The 19,722-nt window shown below is 42.9% G+C and overlaps 1 protein-coding gene across 1 annotated transcript in view; it reads left to right on the top strand.

Moving 5' to 3' along the window:
* Positions 1–19,722, top strand: part of LOC122727629 (putative tetratricopeptide repeat protein 41) — an 80,775-nt gene that overhangs the window by 33,474 nt on the left and 27,579 nt on the right. Inside the window, exons 5-8 of the mRNA XM_043965254.1 lie at positions 4,794–4,954; positions 7,436–7,880; positions 11,259–11,498; positions 16,816–17,014. Of these exons, the coding sequence (XP_043821189.1) occupies positions 4,794–4,954; positions 7,436–7,880; positions 11,259–11,498; positions 16,816–17,014 (1,045 nt within the window). The remainder of the gene's footprint in view (positions 1–4,793; positions 4,955–7,435; positions 7,881–11,258; positions 11,499–16,815; positions 17,015–19,722) is intronic.

Raw genomic sequence — 19,722 nt, 5'->3', positions numbered from 1 at the left:
GGGGAAGCAGGGGCCTTGAGTTTGGCTGAGTAAGCAGCAGATGGTCACAGGGACAAAATCTGAGCCGCAGAACCAGCCAGTCCTGGAGAATGCCCCTTCTTGGAAGGCCCGGAAGGCCCTCTGGTGCAAGTTCCTGTGCTTGGAGAATGGACGCCTTGGGTGCAGAGAACAACATTTTAGTGCCCTGCCCCTCGATGCACATGGCTGGCTCGACCTGAGCAGCATCTGGTCCCGAGAATCCCTCAGCCAGGAAGGTTAAGGATCCCTTTCCTTCCTGGAATCAGAAGACTCAGATCTGGATGAGCCATGAACGCTTACCCCAACCCCCACCCCCGGCCCAAAGGAGACAGCTGAGATCTGGAGACAGTGAATGACCTGCCCAGGCATGGGTGACTGAGGGCTGGAGCTGGGACTTGGACGTTGGGACTGCCTCTCCAGCTGCCATTTTCTCACCCTCTGCCCCTGGGCTGCCTCCTGAGCCCTGGTTTCCTAGTAAGAACCCTTTTGCTCTCCCCTTTTATGGAGCCCGCCCACCCATCCACCACATGAGCCAAACCAAGAGTAATACTTCTTCTGGCTGCTACTCCCTCTTCTTGGCAGATTCCGGTGCAGTAGGATGGAGCCTGTTTCCCTGATTTCCCCAACCAGCTTAGTGTGTTACTCACCTTGAGAGAAAGTAGTCTGGCAATGAATACACTGAGAGTTAACAAAGGAAACAGTGTGGGCCCTGGTTCCTTCCTTCCTTCCTTCCTTCCTTCCTTCCTTCCTTCCTTCCTTCCTTCCTTCCTTCCTTCCTTCCTTCCTTCCTTCCTTCCTTCCTTCCTTCCTTCCTTCCTTCCTTCCTTTCTTTCTTTCAGAATAATCTTTTTTTTTAATTTTTTTTTTGTTTTAGTGAGGCAGTTGGGGTTAAGTGACTTGCCCAGGGTCACACAGCTAGTAAGTATTAAGTGTCTGAAGCTGGATTTGAACTCAGGTACTCCTGAATCCAGGGCCGGTGCTCTATCCACTGCGCCATCTAGCTGCCCCCTCTTTCTTTCTGTCTTTCTTTCTTTCTTTCTTTCTTTCTTTCTTTCTTTCTTTCTTTCTTTCTTTCTTTCTTGGTTAAGTGACTTGCCCAGGGTCACACAGCTAGTAAGTATCAAGTGTCTGAGGCTGGATTTGAACTCATGTCCTCCTGAATCCAGGGACAGTGCTATATCCACTGCGCCACCTAGCTGCCCCCCTGGTACTTTCTAAAAACATCACCAGAGAGGACTATTTTTCTTCCTTCTAAACTTCTAAGATGGTAGTAATAATTTACACTTAGGTAGTTTACAATGCACTTTCTTTCCAAGAGTAGTACAAGCATTACTGTTATTGTCATTTTACAGATGAGAAAGCTGAGGCACAGGGGCTTGTCTGCAGTCACATGGGTCCCAAGTATCAGAGATAGGATTCAGACCCAGATCTCCTGCATCTAAGTTCAGTTCTCTTTCTTCTACTGATTGTGCCTGATAGGAGACCAGAACATGCCATTAAAAGGTGAACCATTTCATCCAGTTGGGCGTTTGATGCTATGGAACTGGTTTGACTGATTTTTACCCGAATGACTACATGCTTTGGCATCGTGATGATCTCCATTGGGAAGCTAATTTGCTTTTAGTTGCCTCCATCTGACTTTGTCCAGAGACTTATTTAGAGCCCTCTTCAAAGCCTCTAGTATTTTTTTTTAAAGACTATTAAAAGCAAAAACCTCCATAAAGTCCCACCCTGATGCCTCAGTATGACAGGAAGGTCTGCCTCAGGTTTCAGAAGCTGTGCCCATGGTCTACCAAGTTCTGACAAGTTGTACCAAGCTGTAAAGACTTCAAATACAGCCTAGCCTGCTACCCAAGGACCAACATAGTCAAGTGCAGAGAAACCCATCGCCATGAAGGGTTAAATGGCCATGCTGATCTGTAAAACAGAAACGTGAAGAATGACCCTTGTTATCCTGAGTGTCAGAGCCCTTGCATTTCTTCAGTGATGGTGGCGGAGTGGCAGAAATGCGACCAGAGAGTTTTTAGGCTGTCCGTAAATCTGAACTTAATTGGTAATCTTTTCGGTGTAACATCTCTCCCTGCCTCCTGGCTCATTTCCCTACTGCCTGCAAATATGCCCATGTTTCTTCCATCTTGAAAAAGGCCTCACTTGCCCTTTCTGTCCCTGCTAACTCTTGTCCTTTATCTGTTATGCCTTTGGTAGCTCACCTCTTCAGAAGGCTGTCTGCGCTAGGGGCCTCCCCCTTCTCTCCTCTCACTCTTTTCTCAACCCTTTACAATCTGGCTTCTGATCTTATCATCCCACCAAACCTGCTCTCTTCAAAGTGACTGATAATATCTTGGTGGTCAGATGCAGTGGCCTTTCCTCCAACCTCATCCTCCTGAGCCTCTCTGTAGCCTCTGGCATTGTCGATGGCTTTCTCTTCCTTGATCCTTTCTTCTCTCCAGGTTTTCAGGACACCCTCTCTCCTGGTTCTCCTCCTATTTTTCTAACTGCCCCTTCTCTGTGTCCTTTATTGGATCCTACTCTAGAACATACCCTCTAGGCATAGGTGTCTCTCAGGTTTCTGTTCTGGGACCTCTTTTCTTCTCCCTCTAGACTATTTTACTTGGTGATCTCATCAGCTCCCATGGATTTAATGACCAACTCTATGCTGAGGAATCTCAAATCTACCTATCTGACCTCTCTGCTGATCTCCACTCCAACTGCCTCTCGGACATCTTGAACTGGATGACTGTAAACTTAACTTGTCTAAAACAGAACTTGTTATCTTTCCCCCTAAACCCTCTCACTTCTACATTTCCTATGACTGTAGAGGACACCATCCTCCCAGTCCTTCAGGCTCACAACTTAGGAGTCTTGCTGAACTCCTCACTTTCCTTCAACCCCCCCCCCCATTTCAAACCATTGTCAAGGCTCATGATTTCACTTTTAAAATACCTTTCAAATATGCTACCTTTGACATTGCCTCTCATGCCTAGACTATTGCAGAAGCTGCTGGGGCAGGGTGGTCTGCCTGCTGCAAGTCTCTCCTTACTTCAATCCATTCTTCATTCAGCCCCTAAAGTGTTTTTCCTAAAGTTAGAGATTGTGCACCTTATCCACCAGATTACAGATCCATGGAAGTATCAATGTCAGATGCCCTCTCACTCTAAAAATCTTTGTCCTAAGAGTCAAAGTAATAATTATTCATTAAAAGTTCTATTTTTGTCTTTCCTTCATCTAGAAAATCCACCAGAAGAAAAACCTCATCTTGTTACTACTAATCTTTTCTCATTCTCCCTTCTAATACTTCCTTGTCCTTTGGGACAGCAGAATATGTTTATTTTAAAATTTTGTTTTATTTTTTTATTATAAAATGATTTTATTATTTTCTAGTTACATGTAGAGATAGTTTTCAAATATTATTATTTTTTAAATAGTGATAGCGGTTGGGCGATGTCAGTTTTGTACCTACTGGAACCTGCCTTCATATTTAAGGTTTCCAAGAGTAGCATTTATTCTGATTCTCTTCCTTCTTTGCACTCTTCTCTCAAAAGACATTTCTGTGTGCGGAACACTTAATGATCTGATGTGTAAAAAGGTACCAAAAAATTGTGATTCCAAGCTTCCTTCACCTGTAACTTTATTTGTTTAGATTTCATTCTCTCTCAACTGCTGTGGAAGAGATTTGCTTTTATGGGAAGGGAAACAATCTGAAGTCTGTATAAAGAATAAGAATAGCACTAGAATTTTTGGTGATTTTGTCACTTGGTCATCCCATTGTAGTTGGTTGTTTTGTTACATACATCATGTGCTCTGGGTCCCCCCCCCCCACCACCACCATCCTACTTTCCCTGGCCATTCCTAGTGCCCAAAGGATTTTTTGCAGTGTGGGTGTGGGAACCTAGGATTTGACAACAGGGCTCAATAATGTTATGAACAGTGCGATCTTTCTAATGATCAGTGTGATCTTTCTAATCTAGAATTAAGTAGGAGAACCTCAGAGAGAGTAAAGAGACCTTGTTTGGGGGATGTGCTCAAAGCTAGCCTTGACAGAATTAGAGAATGTCAAAGAAAGGACCTCCCAGGTCAGCTAGTCCAATTAATATGCAAGAAGGAATCCCCTTTACAATATCCCTAAGCAATGAGACTTTCTTGGGAATCACATCCAATCTCTGTTTGAAGACCCCCAGTGATGGGAAACTTACTACCTTTTGGAGCAGGACATTCTACCTCTGAGCTGAGGGGTTTTAGAATTCATGTGGTATGACTTGTGACCATTTTAGCTTAACTTTTAAATTAATTAACTTAATTAAAATTAAAACAATATTAACCACCAAGTAACTGAGTGACCAAGGTCCGGTTGCTTAGTTTATCAAAGGCTGTTTTCCCACCTCTAAAATGAGGATACATTCACTTTCTGCTACAAAGGGTGTTATGAGGAACTTGTTATTAAAAAAAAAACATTAAGGACCACGTAAATGTTAGTTTATGAGTAAAAGAGAAGTACATCTTTGTATTCTGTAGCCTCTTTCATCTAAGGTTTTCAGCCTGCTTTATAGACATCTGGTGGTGAATCTCCAACTGTAGGGATGGGGACTTTTGAGACAGGAGATTGCTCATTTTCAGCAGCGTGGATGGAAAAAGAGATCATTCTAGGTCACAAGTCATTATACCTCCTAACATTTTAACGATACGTATGGTATCGTATATGTATGTTTGTTTGAACGTGCTTTTGAAATATTCCTGTGAACAGGAACTTATTTTTTATCTAATTTTTGTGCCTCTAGGTACTCAGATTGAAACTGATCTCATTAATGAAGACTCCAAAGTATGGGTTTTTTCCCTTCTTGTAGAAATATTCTTAGCCTCCATCAGTTTAAAGCCATGTATATTAGTACTAGATGGAATTGAAGAATTGATCGGTGTTTATGGAATTTCAGGACAAAAGGTACAATTAAAAAAATTACGTTTATCAATGTTTTGTTACTTGATAACTAATGAGTTAAAATAATATTACATATTTCCTTTCTACTCTATATTTCAAATTTCACCCTTCATGTTCAGATGTGATTCTGTTGACAGTTATTGCATGCTGTAATATCATGGCTAAAAAAGGTTTTAGGGTTTGGATTTTGTCTATTCTACACTATTCACACATATATGCATAAATACACATACACACATATAAAATGATGGATCAAGTGCAACTTGTTTTGCCTTTATTTCCTATCCTTATATCTTTTATGAATATCTTGGTTTTGTCCCCTTTATTTCAAGATAGATGCCTCCCTTACCCAGAGAACCTTTCCTTATGACAAATAATTTTTAAGAGAGGGGAGAAGCAATTTCTTTAGCTGAGTCTGTCATGATATGACATTTGATGTTTTCCAGAGCCTGCCTATCTCCTCTCCTCCCCCTACCTCTACAGAAAAGGGAAGGACATCTATTTTTTTTCTCATTATAATTAAAATTCAACTTCTTTCTTTTTCTTTTTTCTTTCCTTTTTTTCTGCTGCACTTTCTATTTACATTGATGTGGTCATTGCATATATTGTTTTCCTGGTTCTGTTTGCTTCACTTTGCACCAATTCATATAATAATAATAATAAAACAAGAAGTAGCAATTACATAGTATTTTTTCTCTTTCTTCCTCCTCCTCCTCCTCCTTCTTTTTTTTTTTTTTTTGTGGGGTAATGAGGGTTAAGTGACTTGCCCAGAGTCACACAGGTAGTAAGTGTCAAGTGTCTAAGGCTAGATTTGAACTCAGGTCCTCCTGAATCCAGGGCCGGTACTTTATCCACTGTGCCACCTAGCTGCTCAACATAGTGTTTTAAGGTTTATAAAGCACTTGTTGTAAAAGACATGTTTTTCCACAACAACTCTAGGGGGTAGGTGCTATTATTATCACCTTTTTACACATGAAGAAATTGAGGCAGAAAGAGGTAAGTTGACTTACCCAGGCTCATAGAAATAGGAAGGATTTGAATTCAGGTCTTGTCACTAAAAGTCACAGTGATACTGTGTCACCTTATCTTCACATTTATGATTTCTTTAGTACAATAATATTTAATTACATTAATGCACCAATTTGTTTATCCATCTCCTGATTGATGCTCATTGTTCTTTAAAATTTTGATCGATATATTTTATTTTTACATCCCCTTCAGTTCTTTTTTTTTTTTTTTTAGTGAGGCAGTTGGGGTTAAGTGACTTGCCCAGGGTCACACAGCTAGTGCGTGTTAAGTGTCTGAGGTCGGATTTGAACTCAGGTCCTCCTGAATCCAGGGCTGGTGCTCTATCCACGCGCCACCTAGCTGCCCCCGCTTCAGTTCTAAATGTATCTCTCTCTCCTCCCCTCCCCAGAGTATCCTTTGTGACAAAGATGAAGAGAAAAAAAACCAAACCACAGCTCAACAAAACTAAGCAGCATCCACTGCATCTGACAGTGTACCCCATCTTTCCCAGCCACAGTCCCTTAGCTCTGCAAAGAAGGGAGGGAGGTGCAACTTCTCTCCCTCCCTCTCTGTCCCTCTCTCTCTGTCTCTCTGTCTCTCTGCCTCTGTCTCTGTCTCTGTCTCTGTCTCTCTGTCTCTCTGCCTCTGTCTCTCTGTCTCTGTCTCTGTCTCTCTGTCTCCCTCTCGCTCTCTCATTGGCTGGAAAGCTTGGTCAATAGAATGAAAAAATAGTCAGGGCTCTGTTTGTTTTTGGTTCCTCCCATCTCTGTTGTAGTTCTGTCTGTTGCTTCCCTGGCTCTGCTCACTTCACTCTGCGTTAGTTCATGCAAATCTTCCTACACTTCTCTTTATCCTTCACATCTGCTGTTTTTTAGAGCACAGGAGTATTCCATCACATTCATGCATCACACTTTGTTTAGGCATTCCTAAAGGGATGCTAATTGGCCTTTAAAAAAGCGATTTTCGGGGTCCATGTTTTGCCAGAATTTTTTTTTTTTTAGAAAAATAAAAGTTCTTTGTTGCCTTTAGCTGTTTATACCACATTCATTCCCCAAAGTTCTTTGTCCTCTCTCTACCAGAACCTCCCCTTGGAACAAAGAATGATATCTAAGAAAACCTCCGAACGTACCTCCCATGTCTGGTGGCTGTGCCCTATTCTATACCCATAGTCACCCATTTCTCTGCTGAGAATGGAATGTCTTTGCAGTCAGGTTGGGTGATTGCAGTCGGTTCTAGCACAGCTTTCTTTCATCGTTGTTTTCTGATACCTTATTATGGTTGTATCCATTGTTCTCCTAAATTCTTAACTAAGATGCTAGAAACGTGTATGATGAAGTCAGATAGCTTAATACTGGGTTTGAACCATTTTTCTCGCCATCTTTGCTGGCTACGAGACTATATCAAGTTATTCTAACTTTGGAAACCATTGGCAGGATTGTTTTGAAATGTAAACTTTTCTTTGACTTTCTCTATTAGGCAAAAGACTTTTCCTGGCTGCCCCTCTCCATTTCCCCTAATTGTAAGTTGATCATGAGTACGGTATCCGCCAGTCTCTCTTACAAATCACTCTGTACCCGGTCAGATGTGAAAACAGTGGAGCTCACCATTGCCTCTGATGAAAATACAGTTATCAAAATTTTTGAACAGTATCTCACAGTACCTCACAAAAACATCTTTTCTTATCGCGAGAAACATAACTCGAGAAAAAGGCCATGCCTGAGTCCTTTGAAAGTGGCAATCTTGGCCAATGAGTTTCAAGAATGTCGACTCTACCGAAACGAGTCAGAATGTATTCAGGAATACCTGGAAGTGCTTTCCATTCAGGAGCTGTGGGAATTAATTCTCAAGAGATGGGTTGAGGACTACAGTTGGATTATCAAACCTAAAAAGGTAGTATCAACTCTACCAGATACTAAAAGCCGTAAGTATATTTTCTTTTTTTCTTCTTCTTTTTCCTTTCCTTTCCTTTCCTTTCCTTTCCTTTCCTTTCCTTTCCTTTCCTTTCCTTTCCTTTCCTTTCCTTTCCTTTCCTTTCCTTTCCTTTCCTTTCCTTTCCTTTTCTTTTCTTTTCTTTTCTTTTCTTTTCTTTTCTTTTCTTTTCTTTTCTTTTCTTTTCTTTTCTTTTCTTTTCTCTTCTTTCCTTTCCTTTCCTTTCCTTTCCTTTCCTTTCCTTTCCTTTCCTTTCCTTTCCTTTCCTTTCCTTTCCTTTCCTTTCCTTTCCTTTCCTTTCCTTTCCTTTCCTTTCCTTTCCTTTCCTTTCCTTTTCTTTTCTCTTCTCTTCCTTTCTTTTCTTTTCTCTTCCTTCCTTCTTTCTTTCTTTCTCTCTTTCTTTTTTTTTTTTTGCCGGGCAGTGAGGGTTAAGTGACTTGCCCAGGGTCACACAGCTAGTAAGTGTAAAGTGTCCAAGGCCACATTTGAACTCAGGTCTTCCTGAATCCAGGGCTGGTGCTTTATCCATTGCGCCACCTAGCTGCCCCTGTAAGTATGTTTTCTAATAAGAGCGTGTTTCTTTTGCATCCTAAAGCAGTAGGGACAGAGATGAAGTAGAGACACCGCAGAGTCTCAGACCAGCAATAGTCATAGAAGGGAAGGCAGTTGTTCAGTTGAGTTTGGCAGACCTATTTATTAAACGCTTGTTGTATACAGAGTACTGTGGTTGGAGGTCTGCCATACAAATTTAGACAAGTCATATAGTCCCTACCCTTACAGAAGTCATTGGGTTAGGGGAACACCCTCTACACAAACCAAGGTAAGCATGACATATCATATAACATCAGATAATAAGCGCATAAGACAGGTGGAAGGGTTAAAGTGTAATGGAAGGGCCAAGGAGAGAATGGTTATTCCTGGAGGTGGTGGGATACAGGGCAGGAACAGAGCTTGACAAATAAGGAAATTGTGTGAATTGTCCAGGGTGACTCAGAAAGTGGGATTTGAACCCAAGTCCTCTGACCCCAAAGCTGATCCTCTTTCTACTGTGCCATAGTCGGAAAGCTCATGCTATTTGAGTTGGGTTTTAAAGGAAGGTAGCGTTTTTAATAGGTTACAAATGGGGAAGGAGGTAGAGGAGAAGGTGGGAAGAAAGGTTAGGAGGGCATTCCACGCCTAAGGAACAGTAGGAACAATGGCAGGGGACCTGGGGAAGCAGAGGAAATGTTTGGGAGGGGGGTGACAGATGAGCTAGTCTGGCTAGAACAAGGGGCAGCAGAAAGTAAGATCTCAAGGGCTGGACCTTCTACGCCGGGCAAAGGGGGTTGGATTTTGGAGCAAATAAAGATCCGTGGGAGGATCTTGAGGAGCCGTATGAGTAGATGTTCATCGGTTTGCGTGTGAGGGATAGAGTGGAAGAGGGACAGAAGGCAGGACTGTTCTAAGAGCCTGGACTGGGTGGGGATCGGGCCTTCTTCTTGGGGCGGTTGCAGGGGGACCAAAGGAGACTCGGTAGAGGCAGGCGTGGGGGTGGAATCAACTTGGGTGAAATAAGTGTCCAAGATAATCCCGGGACTTCAAACCTGAGGCATCAGGAGAAGATGATGTTGGAAGGGGGTGCTTTAGTTTAGTCAGAAGGATAAGCTTAGCTTTTTTTTTTTTTTTGGTGGGGCAATGGGGGTTAAGTGACTTGCCCAAGGTCACACAGCTAGTAAGTGTCAAGTGTCTGGGGTCGGATTTGAACTGAGGTACTCCTGAATCCAGGGCCGGTGCTTTATCTAAGCTTAGTTTTTAACAGCTCAAACTTGAGGTGCCCGGGGTTGTGCAGGTGGTGTCCTGTCTGCAGTCGGAGGTCGTAGGATTACTTAGATTAGAGCTGACATGGACCTTAGAGATCAATTAGTCCGGCCCCCTCACTGTATAGTTGAGGGAGCTGAAAGCTTAGTGATTTGCAGGGTCTGAGGTAAGGTCTGACCTCAGTCCTTCCCTGGTTGCAGGTTTGGAGCTTGGGAGAGAGGCCGGAGCTAGAGATGGAGCTTTGGGGGAGTCGGCTGTGTAGAAGTTGTAATAGACTGAGGGGCTGTGGGAGTGAATCGGGCCCCTCAGGGAGAGAGTGCAGAAAGAAAACCCAGCCCTGAACTTTGGGGAGCAGCCACTTTCGGGAATGGGGAGGAGGGCCCGGGGAGGGGGCGGACCAGACAGTTTTGGAACCCGAGGTAGAGGGAGGGTGGTATGGGAGTCGTCGTGTTGTGAAGATGCTGGGGGGCTCCGAGTGTGCAGACATCGGCACTGACCATTGATTCAAAGGAACACCGACTGGATTTCCAGAGCGAATCATTTTTTATTTCCGTCCAGATTCTTGAGTGCTCTCAGATTTACAACCCTTCAGTGTATGGAGGCAGGGGTGGATGGGCCATTCACAGACACGTTGGCAGACAATTTGTGTAGGGGGACGCCCCCTAGTGGGCTCAGAACATGAAACAGAACCAAAAGGCTTTGTAGGGATGGGGACACCACCCCCGCCTTTGTCCCATCGCTCAAGCACCTAATATTGATAGAGGCCCTGCCATGTGCTCTCACCATGCGACGGTTACTAGTACAATAAATGAAATGATCTCTGCTTGCAATGGGGGAGGGATTTCTAATATTTATTATTATGAGCTGCGGCAGCTAGGGAGCTCTTTGGACATGGTTGTGTGTGTCCTCATTTCTCTCCACTTGCTTAGTAAACTCTAAGGTTTGGCTGGTCACAAAGCCAACGGGAATCCCAGGTGGGGTCAGTTGGTCAGTACGCACCTACCGTTAATGCTAAGAGCGCACAATCTAACAGAGAAGAAAAGATGAGAACAACTCTGCGCAAACACCGACACATGAGGGATAAAGGACTTGGAGAACTGCAGGATGAAGGGAAATAAGATCAAGCCTAATCTATTTTTATTTTTATTTTTTAAATTAAAAAAAAATTTTTTTTTGGTGAGGCAATTGAGGTTAAGTGACTTGCCCAGGGTCACACAGCTAGTAAATGTCAAGTGTCTGAGGCTGGATTTGGACCCAGGTGGTCCTGACTCCGGGGCTGGTGCTTTATCCACTGCACCACCTAGCTGCCCCTAGCCTAATCTAATACGATTCCTGTTTCTGGGCTTATTTTGGGTGGCAGCAGTCTTCCCCTCCATGTCATTCCTTCATAGAAATAGAAACCTGGGAAACTTTATGTAAAGATGTTAAGTAGACGGTGTTCACTTTTCATTCAAAAAGCGCGCGCCAGCATCCTTGTTGGCAAGTGCCGCTGATTTCTAATCATGGTCTGGGTGTGTTTTTTAAACGACGGTGGCAATAGATTTCTGAAAATAGCGTTATCCTCTTACTGCAGGACTGAACGGCTGGGTGGTGGACACGCTGTGTTTATTAAGTGTCGCTCATTGCGGATTGACTGATATTGAGCTCCTCCAGCTTTTGGACATTCTGGGCTATAAGAATCATTACAAAGTCACCACCTCCCATTGGGCGGCCTTTCGCTTAGCTACAAAGCAGTGGATCCAAGAGAAGCCGAACGGCCGATTACACTTCTGCCACCAGTCTCTGCGGCAAGCAGTGGAACACAAGCTGCTGGGTGAGCCTCGGACTTAGGGAAAAGTTTGGTGGGTCGGGGGAGAGCCAGAGACTAGAGCAGGAAAGAGCTTTTGGCTGTAGTTCCTCCCGCAGAACCAAACATTCTCGGTGATGATCATAAATTGAAATCTTTTTCCCTGGTGGCTCAGCGGACAGTATAGGTTTTACTGAGGTCATTAATTATGTTTAGGAAAACACAGTGTTAATAGAAACAACAACTCAGGGGGCATCTAGTTCCCCAGGACCATGTAATAACTTGATTCTTTGGGGGTGGCCGATTGAGCCTCGAAAAATGGAAATTAGACACCGAGACGCTGTCTAATGTTTGTGACGATGGTGGTGATTTCTTTCTCTTTGCTAGTTTTCCTTTTCCCCACCCTAGACAGTTAGCATTTCCTGCTGGGAAACTGACACCTCCTGAGTGTGATGGCAGGCATGGCCCAGGCATGGGGTAAGGCACCATTGGGTACCCTCTAACCCATGCTCATCTCCAGTGCAACTTAGAACTTCTTGATTCTCCACAAGTCAGAAGGTGAGAGAGATTTTCCCTAGGTTTGGGTAAGCTCTCTCTACAGCAAGGTTTCAGTGACATTATGGCTGTTGGTTTTTCTGATCTCATTAAGAATTTAGCTGGGGGCAGCTAGGTGGTGCAGTGGATAGAGCACCAGCCCTGGAGTCAGGAGTACCTGAGTTCAAATTCGGCCTCAGACACTTAACACTTACTAGCTGTGTGACCCTGGGCAAGTCACTTAACCCCAATTGCCTCACTTGAAAAAAAAAAGAAATTAAAAAAAAAGAATTTAGCTGAGGGGGCAGCTAGGTGGTGCAGTGAATAAAGAACCAGCCCTGAATTAAGGAGGACCTGAGTTCAAATCCAGCCTGACACTTGACACTTACTAGCTGTGTGACCCTGGGCAAGTCACTTAACCCTCATTGCCCTGCACAAAAGAAAAAAAAAGAGTTTGGATGAAATAAAAAACCGTGTAAGTCTGGGAAGGGGAAAAATATCGACCAATTTAAAATAGGCTTTATTGTTAGAAAGGTTTTACTCACTTTTGGCCCAAGGATTTAAAGGACTTTTAAGCCATTCTGTTGGATTCTTTCCCTCATGTACTTAAAAAAACTACAACTTTAAACTTTATTTTTTATTATAAATTTATCCATCATCAACAAACATCAACATTTCAGTATATAAAAGACAAAAAATGAATTATATATAAAATCATGAACTTCTATTATTTGTTTTAAAAAATCGAACATTCAATATGACAGTAAGAACATGGCTTTATTTGTGTCCCACATACTTTTTTTTTTTTTTTTTAGTGAGGCAATTGGGGTTAAGTGACTTGCCCAGGGTCACACAGCTAGTAAGTGTTAAGTGTCTGAGGTCAGATTTGAACTCAGGTCCTCCTGAATCCAGGGCCGGTGCTCTATCCACTGCGCCACCTAGCTGCCCCTCCCACATACTTTTTATAATAAATATATTGTGTTCTTTTTTGAAATAAAAAGTTAGAGATTTGGGGAGTATGCTTTGACAAGGGGACATGCCTATAATCTTTGGTCAAGTCTTTGCTTTAGCCTCTCCTTTGAAATGGACAATTTTCTTACTTGAGACCCTCACTTTCTAGTCTAAGGTGCTAGGCAGAACTGAGGGTCTGCTTATCTGCAGGGCTCTTCTTGCCTCTGGATTTGCAGGTTGAGGCCAGGAATGCCCACACCTTCCTCCCCCCTCTATTCCTGTGGGTGAAACTGGAAATCACCACCTTTGGTATTCCCTTGGGGTTGGTGATGGTGGTGTCGGAATGTATGAGGGCATGGATGGTGGAACTTGAATTCCCCTCCTCTTGAGGGAAGTCATGTGTTTCATGATGGTTATTAATCACTATAATAAGTTGTAACAAGAGGTGGTAGGGACGGGGGTGGGCAGAGAAGAAACAAGGAACCTGAGACTCTCCCTCTAAAAGGTTGGAACCTTCCAGTTATGCCCCGAGGTAAAAATAAAGAAGTGAAGAAAACAGGGAGGAGTCCTCAAGGGTTCTAGAACTCACCAGAAAGATTTCTGTCTGCTTGCTACCAATCTAGATTAGACCAATTAAGATTCAGGCAAAGATAAACCATAGACTAAATCTTAGAGAGCCTGAAGAAAACTTGGAAGTTGTCTAGTCCAATCTCACTTTACAAAGGAAGAAACTGAGGCCCAGAGAAGGACAATGGCGCCCAAGGTCACCTAGCTAAGTGGTGGCAGGTTGAGGAGCAGGCCCCAGGTCTCTGGACTCAGAGTCCAGTGCTCTTTTCATCATAGGAACCCTGGGGCAGTGACCACTTGTGGCAGCCTCTCTGGCCTGCTGCTGGCATTCTGGCCTGGTCTGCCTTTTTAGGCATGGCTGGGACTACCTTCCTCCCACCCTAAGCACTATCATATTTTCTTTTTCTTTTTTTAAATTATAAAAGTATTTTATTATTTTCCAGTTACATGTAGAAATAGTTTTCGACATTTGTTTTTTTTTTTTTTGGTGAGGCAATTGGGGTTAAGTGACTTGCCCAGGGTCACACAGCTAGTAAGTGTTAAGTATCTGAGGTTGGATTTTGAACTCAGGTCCTCCTGAATCCAGGGCCAGTGCTCTATCCACTGCGCTATCTAGCTGCCCCTCAACATTTGTTTTTATAAGATTTCTAGTTTCAAATTTTTCTCCCTCCCTCCCCCCTCCCCAAGACAGCAAGTAATCTGATATAGGTTATATATGTACAATCACATTAAACATATTTCTGAATTAGTCATGTTATGAGAGAAGAATCAGAGCAAAAAGGAAAAACCTCAAAAAAGAAAAACAACAGCACCGAAACAACAACAAAAAAATGGTGTGGTTCAATCTGCATCCATATTCCACAGTTCTTTTTTTTCTGGATTTGGAGAGCCTTTTCCATCATGAGTCCTTTGGAACTATCTTGTATTGCTGAGAAGAATCAAGTCTATCACAGTTGATCAACACATAATGTTGATGATACTGTGTACAATGTTCTCCTGGTTCTGCTCATCTCACTCAGCATCAGTTCATGCAAGTCCTTCCAGGTTTCTCTGAAATCCACCTGCTCATCATTTCTTACAGCACAATAGTTTTCCATTACATTCATATACTACAACTTATTCAGCCATTCCCCAATTGATGGCCAACCCCTCAATTTCCAATTCCTTGCCATCATGAAAAGAGCAGCTATAAATATTTTTGTACATGTGGGTCCTTTCCCCTTTTTTATGATCTCTTTGGGAAAAAGACCCAATAGTGGTATTACTGGGTCAAAGGGTATGCACAGCCTAAGCATTAGCATCTTGAGAGCTAGAGGCCGCCCTTAACTGAACAGACCCAGAAGCTGAAGGAATAGAAGGGGTTGGGGAGCTGCGGGCATCATGGGAAAGAAGGAACTGAACAGTCAGGACCTTATTTTCCTTGGGCTCCTTATGTGCCTTTGGGCCTGACTCTTAGACCAAGAATGCAGACGAAGAGGGTCCTGGTTCATTCCTGTATGTTGTGCCTTGTTGGCAACTACGAACCTACTCGTTACCCTTCGTGTCATTCCTTATATCTAATAGGTCACGGTTTAAGTTTACAATCCGGGAGCTAAGCCATTGCACCATCTTCTTCCTTATCCTACCCAAGCCTGTTCCCCTCAGAAATAACCTTTGTTATGGGAATGGAGAGTGGGGAACTGGGGTGGAGGGACTGATTAAATGGTCTTTTCACCCACTTGCTGCTCGGGACCATATTTCCCTCAAATAGGTATGAGCTCTGGATAACACTGGAATAATAAACCTGAATTGCTGCTGGAACAAGTTCCCCTGTAATTAAATCCCTTTGGAGAAGCTAGGCTTGTGATGTTATCCATAAGTGACTGTTGGTCACAGCCCTGACCGGGATGTTCATGTTTTAGATTTCTATAAAACCTGTGAAACATCTCCGCTGTTTTTAGGTGGCCATTTCTGGCTGTTATTGCACTACCTCACTGTCTAAATTTCAAAGATCTACCAATAGAGACAACAATCTTTCTATGAATTAATATAGTTGCTCCTATGAATAATCTGATAATGAACCTTTCCAAGATTAGCTAGGCTGGTCTTTGGATAAGAAACCTACAGGATCAAAGACATAGAGCAAAGAGGAAACCTTCCATGTTATCTAGGCCAACTCCCTCCTCCACCTCCATTGTACAAATGAAGAAATAGAGGCCCAGAGGGGCAGCTAGGTGGCACAGTGGATAGAGCACCGGCCCTGGATTCAGGAGTACCTGAGTTCAAATCCGGCCTCAGACACTTAACATTTACTAGCTGTGTGACCCTGGGCAAGTCACTTAACCCCAATTGCTTCACAAAGAAAAAAAAGAAAGAAAGGAAGGAAGGAAGAAAGAAAGAAAGAAAGATAAGGACTCTTTCTAGGGAGTGCTTTGTCTTTACTTAGTCTTTATCTTGACTTTGAGGTCTCCACACGATGGTCACTTGGCCTTTATGAGGCTCAGAGAACGGAAGATTGCTGCTTCTAGAGTGGCAGATTTCATTGGCAAGCAGAGGCCATGTGCTTCCAAGAAAGACTTGATTTTACTGGATGTGATTGATTGCTAGATGTTCTTTTTAAAAAAAGGAGTCACTTTAAATAGATACATCAATCAGTGGCATGTCCCCTTTGTTTGGTGTCTTGGACCCCTCTGGCTCTCCACCTGGTGAGGTCTGTTGAGCCCTTCTCAGAATCTTGTTTTTAAATGCTTCAAATAAAATACATTAGGATTAAAAAGGAAAACAAATTATATACAAGGACATTGATCAGAGTATTTTTAAAAAAATGTTTATGGAACCCAGGTTAAGGACCCATGACAAAAAAAAAAAAGAACCCATGACATAGGGGGCAGCTAGGTGGCATAGTGGATAAAGGACTGGCCCTGGATTCAGGAGGACCTGAGTTCAAATTTGACCTCAGCACTTGACACCAGCTGTGTGACTCTGAGCAAATCACTTAACCCTCATTGCCCAGCCAAAAAAAAAAAAGGAAAGAAAGAAAGAAAAAAAAGAACCCATGACATAGATGAAAAATAGCTGCAATTGGAGAGAATGTTTGTGTTCTACCCAGTTGTTGCCCCAGGGATAATTCATGGGCATCCTTCTTCCCTGATCCAGATGGACTTATGTGGTGCCCAGCTGTTTCGGCTTTCCAGACCTCTCTGGTCATAAGATACATTTGCAGGCCCTGTATCTCGTGTGGTAGACCCTAGGTAGGTTGGATGTAATTGAGAAGAACAAGAAGGTGGTTAACTTGTAACTGGTTTTGAACTAGGTGTAATCACGCCTGTCAGAGAAAGCAGTCCATATTCCTTTCAGAACCCCATGAACTGTAAGAAAACAAATTTACATCGGATCCTGACTCAGTTCTTCCAGAGACAAAGCAGCTTTTGGAGAGCGTATGCAGAGTTACCTTGGCATCTGAAAATGAGCGGCAACTGGGAGGAACTGTGTAATTTCCTCACAAATCCCAAGTAAGTTTCACCATTTCCGGTATGATTATATTCTGTGGAAGGGCTCAGAACGGTTTATTTTGTACTAGGGTTGGGCGCCGGGGTTGGGGGCGGTGCGCGGTTTGAGGCACACTTGCTATGAAGGTAGGGAGGGGATTCTTATCATTGGTTTGTGTCATTTGGCACAACATCTCATGCGGTAACCTGTCATGTGCAAAAGCAAGGTACCCTTGGTTATCACACACTCCTAACTGCCTAGGAGACCTGGCAACCAGTCTGGAAAGGGGACAGAACCATAGGCCATCACTTGGAAAAGGAAGGTGTGCTTCCTTTTGCCAGGGTTAAATTTGGTGGTGGTGGTGGTGGGGCTAATTCAGGACATACTTTGGGGAAATTATATAAATCAGAAATATTATATTTTAATGACTTTCAAGGAATCTAGCTAGGAATTTTTTCCCCCTCCAATGTACTCTGATTCCTGGAATTTTGCCCAATTTTAGTAAGAGTTTAATCAAGCATTTTATTTTTTTTTTGTTCAATGTTCTTTTTATTTTGAACTTAACTATTTTTTTTTTTTTGGTGAGGCAATTGGGGCTAAGTGACTTGCCCAGGGTCACACAGCTAGTGTTAAGTGTCTGAGGCTGGATTTGAATTCAGGTCCTCCTGAATCCAGGGCCAGTGCTCTATCCACTGTGCCACCTAGCTGCCCCTATTAATAGTTTCAAAAAGAGAAATTGGTATTTTTTTAGAGTATATTAAGGAGTACTCCTATCCAGTTTCTAGAAAACTATTGTCAGGGGTGGCTAGGTGGTGCAGTGGATAAAGCACCAGCCCTGGATTCAGGAAGACCTGATTTTAAATCCGGCCTCAGATGCTTAACATTTACTAGCTGTGTGACCCTGGGCAAGTCACTTAACCCTCATTGCCCCGCAAAAAAAAAAAAAAAAAAGAAAGAAAAAGAAAAAAGAAGAGAAAACTGTTGGCTACATCAACAAAGAGAAGCAATAGTTGTTTTTGATAAAGGCCTTTCAATGTAGCACCTGCTAGCGTACCATATTACAGTGCAGATTACTATAAAGGACATTTTCTCATAGGAAAAATAATAGAGGGGCAGCTAGGTGGTGCAGTGGATAGAGCACCAGCCCTGTAGTCATGAGGACCTGAGTTCAAATCCAGCCTCAGACACTTAACACTTACTAGCTATGTGACCCTGGGCAAGTCACTTAATCCCAATTGCGTCACAAAAAAAGAAAGGAAAAAAAAGGAAAAATAATAGAATTGGAGGGTTTGTGTTTCCTTCCAAGGACTTAGCATCAAGTATGAATCTAGTTTTTACCAATAATATGTCCTAAAAGCAAAGATTGAACAATTACAAACGTCTCTAATATTGACATTTATTATAGCACTTTATAAATATTATATCATTTCACAACAACCCTGGGAAGTATTATTATTCTCATTTTACAGATAAGTAAACTGAGGCTGAAGGCTGGTAAATGACTTGCCCAGGGACACAAGTCTAGTAAGAGTCTGAGGCTGGATTTGAACTTGGGTCTTTCCTAACTACTGTGTTCTATCTATTGTACTACCTGGGCCAGCCTTGGAGCTAGGAAGACCTAAGTCCAAGTACTGCCTTTGCCGGTACTTGCTGGGTGACCTGGGGCAAATCACTTATCCTTTCAAAGCTGTAGGCAGTTCTCTAAGAGGAGATTCTTTTTTTTTTTCTTTCTTTTCTTTCTTTCTTTCTTTTTTTTTTTTTTGGTGGGGCAATGAGGGTTAAGTGATTTTCCCAGGTCATACAGCTAATAAATGTTAAGTGTCTGAGGTAGGATTTGAAGTCCGGCCGTTGCTCTATCCACTGCGCCACCTAGCTGCCCCTCTAAGAGAAAGAAGGTTCTGACCTGCACTGGTAGATGGAATTCCCCATGCCAATTGAAATGGAAATCATAGCTTCAGTCTCTATCCTTATCACTAAGATAACAATATAACATAAAAATACAACTCTGTTCTGTTAAAAACCTGACCCGAACCAATATGGCAGCTCTAATAAGCATTAAGTAGAATATTAGAAATAATTTTGCTTGCCCTCTTAAATTTTAGAAGAGCGTTTGGGGGCTAATTTAGTTGACACAAAACTCTCTCTCTCTCTTTTTTTTTTTAAAAAGAGCATTTGGATCCAAGGTGTCTTCTTTTCTCTACCATTGTCCCTGTAGTCAGCAAGGCTCTTCAAAATCATATTCCTTTCATTCTGTAACTCTAGTGTAGTCAGGGTTTAATGCACAGCGATGGTGGTTTCCCATTGAAAGCCACGTTAAAACGTTAGTGCTCTCCTTCCCCTTCCGTCTTTGCTGCCTTCTAGCTTCTGGGTTCATTCAAAGTTGCTAACTTCAGGATCTGAGTATTGGGCTGCCAGGAAAGGGTTGTGAAGTCTTGGCTTGGAGGGCAAGCAGAACATTTCATATTTGATTGGAATGTTGGGGTGTGTGGTGTGTGTGTGTGTGTGTGTGTGTGTGTGTGTGAGAGAGAGAGAGAGAGAGAGAGAGAGAGAGAGAGAGAGAGAGAGAGAGAGAACACCCAGCTACCAGATCATCAGCAGGGACATTTGAAGTGGGTCTCCCAAACATTTCTCTCGGAATTGCCCAGGGCTGACATGAGCAGTACTTGGCAGTAGAGGACTTGGATCTGGTAACCCCAAATGGGGTCATAGCAGAGTTGGACACAACTTACCT

Source organism: Dromiciops gliroides, chromosome 5 (assembly GCF_019393635.1).
Source record: "Dromiciops gliroides isolate mDroGli1 chromosome 5, mDroGli1.pri, whole genome shotgun sequence".
NCBI lineage: Eukaryota > Metazoa > Chordata > Mammalia > Microbiotheria > Microbiotheriidae > Dromiciops > Dromiciops gliroides.
Note: the sequence above shows the minus strand (reverse complement) of the source record. Positions and strands in the feature narration are given on the sequence as shown.